Source organism: Myotis nattereri (assembly GCF_964212035.1).
Source record: "Myotis nattereri genome assembly, chromosome: 11".
NCBI classification, from domain to species: domain Eukaryota; kingdom Metazoa; phylum Chordata; class Mammalia; order Chiroptera; family Vespertilionidae; genus Myotis; species Myotis nattereri.
Genome location: NC_138086.1, coordinates 41556262 through 41568191, shown reverse-complemented (window position 1 = coordinate 41568191; position 11930 = coordinate 41556262). Strand labels below are relative to the sequence as shown.

General features: G+C 38.1%; 1 protein-coding gene across 1 annotated transcript in view; it reads right to left on the bottom strand.

Moving 5' to 3' along the window:
- The window catches only part of DMTF1 (cyclin D binding myb like transcription factor 1), a 48051-nt gene that overhangs the window by 1469 nt on the left and 34652 nt on the right, over window positions 1–11930 (bottom strand). Inside the window, exons 11-17 of the mRNA XM_081101914.1 lie at window positions 9825–10053; window positions 8500–8651; window positions 6839–7048; window positions 4488–4573; window positions 2098–2253; window positions 1173–1538; window positions 76–223 (exon numbers count right to left, since the gene is read on the bottom strand). Of these exons, the coding sequence (XP_080958040.1) occupies window positions 76–223; window positions 1173–1538; window positions 2098–2253; window positions 4488–4573; window positions 6839–7048; window positions 8500–8651; window positions 9825–10053 (1347 nt within the window). The remainder of the gene's footprint in view (window positions 1–75; window positions 224–1172; window positions 1539–2097; window positions 2254–4487; window positions 4574–6838; window positions 7049–8499; window positions 8652–9824; window positions 10054–11930) is intronic.

The window sequence follows — 11930 nt, the reverse complement described above, 5'->3', positions numbered from 1 at the left end:
AACTGAATTAAATATCTGCCTGATTTGTTTCCTTAAGACTTACCAGGCATATGATGGAGATATATCACACAGTACCTGTTAGTGTTGTCAATGGCAAGACAGATTCCGTATCTATCACATCTGATGCCTGGATAAAGCCATGTGGTGAAGGAACAATAAGTATTGTTTCATCATCAATTGTTGTTTGACCAACTTGTTCTTCTATAGTAGGAGACTCTAAATCCTAAATAATAATTAAAAAAAAAAGAGAGATTCTGACTCAAATTCCTTATTAGTTTTCCTTAAGATCCCAAACATGTTTAACTTTCAAGTATCCCATCCTATATAATAAAAGCCTAATGTGCTAAGTGTCCAGTGGTCTGTTCAACCAATCAAAGTGTAATATGCTAATGATATGCTAAGGCCGCTCACAACCACTCGCTATGATGGGCACTGACCACCAGGGGGCAGAGAGTCAACCGGTTGACCAGTCGCTATGACATGCACTGACCACCAGAGGGCTGACACTCCTACTCATAGGTTAGCTTGCTGCTGGGTTCTGGCCGATCAGGACTTGAGCGAGAAGCGAGACAGGATGGACATGCCCTGGAGACCTCCTGTGGTCCCTCCCTGCCCTGATCGTGCACCAGTGAGGTGCCTTGACCTGGCCTGCGCCGTCTTGCAACCTGGGACCCCTCGGGGGATGTTGGAGAGTCGGTTTCGGCCCGATCCTGTAGGCCAGGCCGAGGGACCCCACTGGTGCACGAATTGTGCATCGAGCCTCTAGTTTTAAAATTAAAATATAAAGAAATGAAAGTTAAGGTCTTAAAATGGACAAAAGAACCAATTCAGTTATAGGTCCCCTGATTATAAAATAATGCTGTTCTATGGCATGAGGTTCCTAAGCTAAACCATAAAGATCTATATTAATTACCCTCAGGAAAATGCTTCCATGGATTCCAACAAATGTTTCCAAGGGAATGCTTTTATTTAGTGAGGGACAGAGGTAAGACAGAGCAACACTGCTGGTTGACTGATACTTGTGCAGTCAGAGGTACGGGTTTGCACTTTGTGTCTAAAGAAAAGCGATACCACAGGATATCACCCGGTAAATTATTTCTAAGCTCTTTCCAAACTGCAGGTTTGAAGCTCAAGGCAAGAACACCTAGGCTGTTCACTTAAGTATAACTTACCTCAGTAACGTAAGTACAGGCCAAATGAGAGCGTGATTCTTCCTCTTGTTTAAGGTCTTCTTCTGTTCTGACCATAACACTATTCATCAGTTCTGTGCTATTTTGGTCACTGAATTTGGATACACGAGCATCATTAAATGATGGCTCTACAGTCACCTTAGGCTGATGAATTTCATCTGGGAAAGTATCTGCTTCTAGGGCATCTGGAGGCTCAGGAAAATCTGATGAGTGCATATCATTATCTACTGTCAGTTCTGCTTGGGATATGGAAGAAGTGATGTCCTCTGTAGCAACTGTTTGAATGATGACTCTCGGTGTGTGACACTGCATTGTGACATTGTCACTTGTGTTCAACAAATGCTCTGGCTATAAAATGTTAAAAAAGAAAGATCAATGGCAAAATGAAAAAGTACCTATCATATTCAAGTTACAGGCAACAAATGACATTTATAGGTGCTAATATGGGCTACTGTTCACCCCCACCTCTCACTTCTGGAACTGCAGTTTTCTTATCACGATTTTTCTAGAAACCCTGTTCTTTGCCCACATGGGCCTTTGCTCTCCTAATATTCCTACTCCCCTAATCTAAGTCCATCACATGTTAAGAGACACAGGGAGTGAGGGATTTACCCCAGTGAAGGCAGAATAAAGATGTAAAATATTGCTCCTGGGACAACAGTGATAGGGAGAATTGTTTAAATAAATGGACTATTAGTTTGGGCTCTTATATAAACTAATCTTGGTCCCTAACAGGTATTAAAATACTTGAACCGAGCTCAAAATAAATCCCCCTCCCCTCAGCTTGTTATGGAAGGCACATGGGTGCCAGCATAGTATTAAAAACTAGGAAAACATGGTGACATCTGTCAGCCAATCTTCTCTACAAAAATTTGAAAACCAAAAGAGTTTATGTAAGGTAACATACAGATAAAGCATGAACGATGATCTGTTCAGGAGAAGCAGGTGCAGCAGCCGTCAGGGTTACTGTGGGACTAGTAGTCAGAGTGAGGGGAAGGCCTTGGCTTGAGCTTGTCTGAAGCAGGTAGGTACCTGGAGTCCCAGTGGGCTGTAAATGGAAAGACTAAAAGAATAAAAACAACATCAACACAGGTGCATAGACTATTGAGTTAAGTAAGTAGACTTACTAGTACTCATTAAGTCTAGCTTTGTATCCCAAATGGGGACTAATTTACTAGCCACAAAAGTACATACCAATTGTGTAGGTGTAAACAAGTAATAAAATGGAGGTTATAATATCCTTTACTATGTATCCCTCTTAAGTAATTACTTGGCCTAGAGTTAAAAATAGAGAGGCAAGGCCTTTATCCTGCTCTTTGCTTTCTGTATTTCTATGCTCTGCTCTTACTTGTTTCATGGGACTAAGATGTGGTCACATGAGCCACTGTTTCTCTTGTTATCCTTTCTCTTTAGCACATAAAAACTAGCATTCTCCCAATTTCAAAAGCTTCACATTTTTGAAAAGGCACTGCAGCAGTATTACTTGAAAAGATTTTTTTCATAGAATGATTTTATCAAATATTTTTTATATTAAGAGGAAATGTACAGACATAGCAATTAGCAGTGCTCTGCTAAAGGAAAAAGAAAAGTCCTATTTGAAAAGCTGGTAAGCAGACAATACATTTATTTTTTTTTATATTATAGAAGTATGACAACTATGCAACACCCATACACCTTTCACAACCATAAGCTTCTATATAATAATTTGAGTTTGGTTTATATCCTAATGCTCTAAAGGAAAAGTATTTGCATGTTCTTTAGTCTGAAATAAAGTTCTGTTTTCTACCTTTGAAAAAAGATCTTTCTATCCCTATTTTGTAGACTACTGGGTTAGGCTTAAGTAAACTAATAGAAGTTCTCAAAGAGAACTTTTTGCTGTGTTGGCTGTCCTTGCGAGATTTGGCTGTGGAGAGTAAACTCTTGCACTAAGAGCCCCTATGTTCACAGCAAATAAATCTTAATTTAAATAAAATCTACTTTATATTTTCTTCATGAAAATCGAGCTAATTCTGCCTTTACCCTATTTAAAAAGCAGGGCAAGAAGTGCGAATTTTTTTTTAATATATTTTTATTGATTTCAGAGAGGAAAGGAGACGGAGAGAGAGAGAGAAACATCAATGATGAGAGAGAATCATTGATCAGCTGCCTTTGCATGCCCTCTATTAGGGATCAAGCCTGCAACCTGGGCATGTACTCTGACCTGGGAATCGAACTGTGACCTCCTGGTTCATAGGCTGACACTCAACCAACTGAGCCACATCAGCTGGGCAAGAAATGGGAGTTTTTAAATAAAATTTCCATCTCCCCAAAAAGAAACTCCTTCAAATTAGCAGTCATAGGTCTGCCTATTTTGGAAGGTTGGAATAAATTGTAGTCAAACACTATATGGCAGTGGTTAGCAAACTGCGGCTCGCGAGCCACATGCAGCTCTTTGGCCCCTTGAGTGTGGCCATGAAGTTTCAATTGCACTGTACGTGCACACCCGCACGTGGTATTTTGTGGCAGAGCCACACTCAATGGGCCGCAGTTTGCCGACCACTGCTATATGGTATTTTCTGTTTAGTTTCTTTCACTTAATATGTTTTCAAGGTTCATTCTGATTGTAGCATGTATATAAATACTTTGTTCTCTTTTACTGCCAAATAGCTGTTTGTAGGCTATAGGGCATTCCATTTACCCATTTACCAATGGATGGACATTTGGGTTGTTACTGGTTATTATGAATATGTTCATGTACAGGTTTTTATTTAGATATTTCTCTTAGGCATACCTGAAATTAGAATTGGGTCACATGGTTTAACTGTATTTTTAATCTTTTTAGAGACTACAAGATTCTTTTCCAATGTGGCCATGCCATTTAGGACTGTGACTTTTAAATTCTGCATCTTCGGCAGCTAGTACAATGTTTACTGAATGAAATGTTAAATAATTTATTCCACAAGGTTTTTCTCAAATAACTAATATGAACCTTTTGGTTATATATTTGCTTACGACTCAATACAAAGTTATAGCATGCATGTGCCCTACTCATTAGCACTGTCATTTTTATATATAAAAAGAACATATTATTGGTTTATGTACAGGTGGAGAAAAAGACTAAAATTAATTATAAAAGTGGAAGGCTAATTTATGTTGTCTTCTAAATATCTGGCCTCAAAACCATGGACATTGTTACACTTAATGCCAGTCATGTTTTCATATTTCATTTGCTTATATGTAGCATTTCCAAAACTAATACCAGCTGATCTTTCTTATACATAAAAATGGCTAATATCTACTATGTGAAATATTACTCACTGGAAGGATCTCAAACGTTTGTAGTGTCCCGCTGTTTAGTGTTATTGTTTCCGAGTCAACAGGAGCAGCAGGGGAGTCTGTTGAAGCTGTGGCAAGAGCAAGGACAACAATAAAATGCTGTATAAATGTAAATTTCCTAGTGTACTTACTTATGAAGGCAATCTCATACGGAATAATTTGCCTGGAGAGCTGAATTCATTTAAATTTCTTTTGAGATATTAAGAAATGGATTTGTCTGGGATGACATAGGTCAGGGATTGGCAAACTGGCCCACAGTCAAATCCAGCCCACTACCAGTTTTTGTAAATCAAGTATTACAGGAACACAGCTACATGCGTTTCCTTTCTATGGTTACTTTTGCACTACAGTGGAAGAGTTGAGTAGCTGTGAGAATATTTACCAGCCTCTGGTATGGGTCGTAAAATATTTCTAGTGTTAGGAAAATACACTGAGGCTAACTTGTAAAGAAATAGGAAGTTGGTAAAAAAAATTTCCTAGACATTCTGGTAAGTGGTATAGATGTCTAGAATGGTAGTCCTAAAACACTAGGTTTTAGTTTTAGTGGCATCACCTCTTAGCAATGTAAACTTGGGCAAATAACTTACTATAATTCAAACTAAAGTCCAGAGACTTTATCTGTCCTGCCTATCTCATATAGTCGTGAGGATTAAAACCATGAAATAAATTTAAGAATTTCAAACAACCACATTTGGGAGACTGAACAGCACTCTAGAGATCAAACAGTATAATCTCTTTAGAGGTGTGTCATCTGAGACTCAGACTTCATCTGTCTGCTGAAGGTTACCTAGAACTAAAACTTTACTAGAAGAAAGGTCTCTTCTGGTGCTTTCAGTTGAACCTGTAGGTATATCCATTTGAAAAATGACTTGCAATCAACTCATGTGTAATGTTTATTTTAAGTTTATTATATTCTGATTATAACACTTCTCAGTTGGAAAGAAATGCACTTCATTTGGGTTATTTCTCTTACTATTTGATGGATTCTTAAGATCATACCTAGAATAATTTGAAGTGATTCCTGATAACCTAAATCAAAAGTAAGCAAACTGACTGTAGATAAATGTGCCTCGAGGCTAAGCTATGCTGTGAATGAATATTAAGGTATCATTTATAAAATACTATTTTCCGAAAAATTATTGCCAATACAGTAGTCAACAAAAATTGTAGCAATCTCTATGCACCATCAATTTAGAGCTCTTGTATTTATGGTGGACTAGTAATTTCAGTTGCTTTGCAATTGTTGAGTATAAAAACAAGCAGTGCCAAAGAAAAATTCTTCATGCTTTATTACAGTGATAGAAAACTAAAGCAAATAACCAAACTTAAGTTAGAACTTTATGAATAAGACAGGAATGCTTAATATAAATGTCTACAAGGTAACTTTGATAGTCATTGCATATACACATATATAGTGTTAATTACATAGGTGGCCCAGTGATTTTTAAACAGGATCGTAGGGTACATTTGAAAATCTGTAGGGTGTTTTTCCCCCCATGACTGGAAAGCACTACGTGCATTCTGTGGGTCAAGGGACACTGACCATCCTGCAGTGTGTAGGAGAGTCCTGCCAACAAAGAACTGCCCCACTCAAAATGCCAACAATCCCGTGGTTGAGAATGACACACAGTGAGTGGTGTACTCTTGGCAATGACCTTCCCATAGTCAAGCTGCATTATGTAGAGGGAAAAAAAGTAATGTAAAAGTAAGTTAAGGATAATATATATGGTTCTGAGAATTTTATGTTCATTGTCACTCTAATGGGAAGAAGGAAGATGATAAACTTGGCTTAGGTCTTAGGAAATATATTTCCCCTTCCTACAATTGCTAGAGGTTCTCATAATCTCATTAAGCACAAAAATGTCAGAGGCTAAAGAAAAGACAGATAAATCAACAGTTCCCACAGGAAACTGGCTCTTTAGTCCCTGAAGAAAATCTTTTACAACCTCATCAAAATCCCTTTCTTTTACATGCCACCTCAAATCCATTCCTAATTTGTGACTTCCAGAGAATTACCACAAAAGATGTGCCACCTTATGGTCTCTATTTCCTTGCTCAATTGACTATATGAGGTAGTTTTCTATTAACTATTAATTTATAACATCTAGAAAGATAATTTCATATTGTCTACAATGGCTGGCCAGTTGGTTATCAGCACTGCCTATCACATTCATCTTTTGTGCAAATACTCAGCTAACAAATAGATCCCTTAGATCTCCTTTAATTCATCAACTTGGATAAATTTCAACATTCTAGAAGACTGCAAGGAATCAGAGCCATTAACCAAATTATAGAGGTCACATAGCAAAAAGTCTTGAGGTCCAAACACTTACAGACATGGGTGATCTGGACAGGAATCTGCAAGGCTGCCATGGGGCTTGGGGAGATAGCTGTATTGTCTTCCAAGCGGGCCACTCTGATCTGAACGTGCTGTACACTGGAACTGGAATTACTGTTTGGAACTCCAGATCCCGATTTGTTCTCCAAAAGCGTTGGGTTGTTTTTTTGGTTCTCATGTAACTGTTTAAGACCTTTTATTAAGACTGAAGGGAGATGGGTAGACAAAAAGAACATTGACTCTCCGACAGACCACCATCTAAGCAGCAAGGGAGGTGGGGGTAAGGAGGGAAAGTATTTGGAATAAATAATTGTATGCTGGATGTGAAATCTTACCAAAATAATAAAAATATTTTAAAACTACAGCCTGTCTGGGAATTTTTAGAAACGTTCTCCATCACAACAGACTTAAAAAATTCATAACATAATATTTATTGTTCTTGCCATTTAAGATGCACTGAAAAATAGCCATTGTGAGGAACATGGAAATAGGACATTTTCTGTGTCCTAGGGTTTTTCATAAAATTCTTACTATTTAGTAAAAACATTGGTAATGCTAAATAGCTTATTTTCATTTTAAAATGAAAATGTACTTTCCCACACAAGGACTCAAGGGCACTTGAATATTTTAGCCACTGCAAGAACAGCAGCTCATTGTCTCCAAACTAATACACAACTACCTTGCGTTCTTGTCATGATAAACTACATCAATCCTCCCAGGTGGTGCTGCAGTCTGGCTTGGTTCATGTTACATTAGTATTCATTCACTGTTCTGGGGTCTTATCAGATTTATACATTTATAACAGAGTATTTAATTGTTTTAAAAAACTACATTTTCATCAAGCCAAAGTTTCTCAGCATTTAATTTTCCTCTGGAAAAATAGATGTTGGAGAACTATATTAAGGGGAATAAATTTGATTACCTAAATTAAGCAGGTAATTAGTTATTAATGCCTAAGTGCACAGCAGGTAATGTAAAGTATGCTATGCCTCACTTTTAAGCAATCCCAACGTAACATTTCTAGATTTACATAAATATTAAAAATTTACAGAGCTATTATTTATGTATTTATTTTCTATTGTCTAAAGTTTTACATATGTCTCCTTTTCCCCCAATTGACTCCCTCCCCCATCCCTTCCAGACCAGGCAAGCCCCCACCACCCCAGTGTCGGTGTCCATTGGTTATGCTAATATGCATGCATATAATTCCTTTGGTTGCTCTCTAACCCCCCTCCCCTACCATTTGTGTCCAGATCGATCTATTCTTGTTCATCACAGAGCTATTGTTGTACAAAATAATTTATCACAGAATTTCTCTCATAACAAAAGTTAAGATATATGAAATTATTCAACTCATAAAAGTGGATTAAACTTCAGTTTTCAGAAATTCATTTTTGTACACAATGAAAATATATACAGTTTAGTTCTTCATAGTTTGTGTGAAAACAAGAATGTGTATAAATGTGTAGATTTTTATCTTAGGTGCCTTGAAAGTACAAATCACATCAACTCTTGTTTTCCAAGAAATAGGGCATCCGAGATTTAAGTGAAAATCTATATCTCATATCTTTTTAGCTGAGACAAAGAACTTCTAACCTCTAACTCACGAGGAGCAAATATGGTTAAGACAAGGGACTTAAGCAAGAAATACATTACCAGGGAATGAAACATCTTTATGGTTTGCAATTTGCCTTTTGATGGTCCACCATTTACTTCGAAGCCACTGTGGTGAACGAACACTGCTCCATCCCTCTGCTAACAGATCCCAGTTTATGTCATTTTCATCAGCTACATCAAGCTCTGCTATCCTATAGGTTACAAAATAAGCACCTGTTAGATGTTAGTTTATTTCTCCATAATATCCCTTCTCATGATGACACTGGTGATAACAGGAATGGCAGGTTATGTCATGGAGATGCTATTGTTACGTTGCATGGGTTAGGTAGGATTCCAAGAGTGCAGAGCTGTTTCCAGAGCTAAGAGCTATGAAATATCACCAGCAACAGACTTTTGTTAATGGTACAACCAATGGGCAGAACTGTAAACGAACCAGATAAAGCGCTGTGAAGGAATGGGAGTAGCTAAAGGTCAGAATAGGGTAAGAACAGGTTTAGTTGTATAGTGTTCTGCAATGTTTTATAGCATGTTATAGGAAGTTATTTCTGGGATCTGAGCTTTCCCATTTGTAAAATTAAAAAGTATTTAGAAATGAGCTATGTATAAAGACTAATTTAAAAAATCCCACACTATTAAAAACAAGACTCAAAACAAAAATGACAAGATAAAAACAAAACTCCAGCAACAACCCAACCCTCCCTAAAAATAACTAAATTTGGGGTTTTGATCGTTTGTTTTCTAGCTTTAACTCTCATGCTGATTTTGATTTTCAGTAGGGAACAGTCACAACAATAGCTTCTATTAATTACTTCAGTGTCTCAAATATTTTGATGGTTTTTTTGCCCATTTGAGTCACTGACTCTTCATGGTTAAACCAACTAATTTAAAAAAATAAGCTTAGGATTATTACCTTAGTTATTTTTTGATATGTATGAAACGCAAGTGCCTGATCTGGTCCAGTTTGAAGGTGTGGGGTAACTGTAGACTGGGTCCCCTTCTTGGCATTCCTAGCACAGTAGCCAAAGATCGAGGGCATGGAGACTGAACAGCCCTCACCTGCAGCATGGCCACCTAGCCCAGGAATGAGGCACACTGGTGGGACAGCGGGAAAGCTGCACTGCCGCTGCCTGTGCCACACCTGTTCTGTGGATATAGAGAACTCAGTCTCCACGCCTTCAATCTGGTACTTTGCACAAGCACTAACATCACTAAAAAGGAACAAACAAAAAATAAAAAAGAGCTCAATATGGAATATGGGAAGGATGCTTTTCAGACATTAGGCATTTAGGGAAACCAAAAGAGGAAAATCAAGGCGCCGACAGCAATTAAGAAGCTTCTGTCATTAAAAGATTTAGGACACAAACCTGAGGATGAGATTGATTTCATCTTCCTTGGTCCACTCAGTACCTCCACTCTGCTTCCAGTTCAGGTAGTTGAGCCATTTAGAACGACACTGTTTTTCTGAGCGGGTACCCACTCGTTCTGCCACAGCTGCCCAAGACACACCCTGTGTGACGATGTCACCTGGCTCAGTGCTGGTCAATTCATGAACCACCTCTGCAAGTCTCTTTTCTTCTTCTTCGGTCCACTTCCCTGAAAAAGGAAATCATCCAGAATACTACTGCTATCTCTCTCTCTCTCTCTCTCTCTCTCTCTCTCTCTCTCTCTCTCTCTCTCTCTCTCTCTCTTTTGCAGATCAGACTCAGCCCTGTATTTGTAAGGACTGATGGGAAGTAGGCAGTAATACTAAAATTATTTCTGAATAACCCTCAGTTGTGAAACTGCATATAATAACTACTAAAACAGTTGCATTTTACTAACCCAGTCAGGTTCTTAGTACAAAAGAAAATACTACAGAATACAAATACAAAGCACATAGTGACTAAGAAAAACTACTCAAAGCATAACTAGAAAGAATTTTATGTACTCTCCAGTTGTACTTGATCATAAATGGGAGGAGCTTCACCAATGGCTTGATGGGCACAGAAACTCATACCCTATCTTGGGCTCACCTAAGCTTCCCTGCTCTGCAGAAGTGGCATAGGCTCAACAGGAATGAATGGTGAGGGCAAGTGAAATAACATATATGGCCTCCCACGCATTTTAGTAAAAATAAAAATAGGTTTAGACTGTCTCCTTTCCCCACTATCCCCACTATTGCAAATACAAGTCTGAGACTGGCATTCATGCATATTTTTATTACAGGTTTTTCTGAACTCATAAACCCACTAATAACATGTAATGCTGCTCTTGGTCTTTTCTTAAGGAGCTCAAGTAGAAAAACAGAAAAAGACTTGTTTCCATTTTGTTACTATTAGTAGGTAAAGACGTCTGGAAAAATTTAAAAAGGCTATGTGCTTGCTTCCAAGATTTGTTTAATCAACAATATTTATTGCCTATTATGTGTTAGGCACAGTATGGATACCATGGATTCAAGACAATGTCCTGCTCTCCTATGGTAGGAAAGGAAGGGAAAACCCAGACTGCTGTCTCATGGTGTGGCACAGCAGAGAGAACTCCTGATCAGAAACATATGTAGCAACATGGAAAGATGATGTGCAGCTCAAACCCTCAGGCTGGCAATCCAGGAATGGCACAGTTTTTGTCCAAATCATGCTAACGAAGGGGGTTCTGTACTCACAACATCTTACATGAACCTCTGGGGTCCATCCTAAATCTAAATCTCCCATTCTTACTTCATTCATTAAGTTGTCATTCACTGGAGAATGAGTTGGTGGGATTTATGTCTTCATTGCCTTGCAGATAGTAGTGCTGGTGGAGGGATTTAGCAGGAAACATTACTGATTTCACTTTAGCAGGGTAGGAGGGTGAAGAAAAAATATATATACTGGAAGTTCAAGCTTAATTTGAGAACTATTTTTCTTATTAAAAGACTAATTAGCCCAGTAATACTTTCAACAATAAAGATTAAAAAAAAAAAAAAAAGACTAATTAGCCTGGCTAGAGTAGCTCAGGTGGTTGAGCATTGTTCTGTGCACTGTAAGGTTGCTGGTTCAATCCCTGGTCCGGGCACATATGGAAGGCAACCAATCTATGTTTCTCTCTCACACTGATGTCTGTCTCTCTCTCTCTAAGCATGTCCCAGATGAGGATTAAAAACAAAACAAAACAAAACAAAACTGTTGAGAGACTAGGGATCCTTCAGAGAACACGAACGCTAAAAGGAAACTATAACACTGCCTCTTCTTCCCTTTAGAGAGGAAACTGAGGCTCAGATCGGTTAATGAGAGTTTAGTGACAGAGCCTAAATACTGTTACTGGGCACAAAATTTAGGTTTAACAATACCATCTGCACATGTGGATACAGTAAGAATTAAATAAGTATTTGTGATCTGGCCTAGGGACTGAAACACCAAGTTTTTTCTATGGAAAAATTTACTTTGAGTTTAAAACAAGCAAATACATACAAACTACTGGAACACAGCTTCTTCCTAAGGTGGGACCTGGTT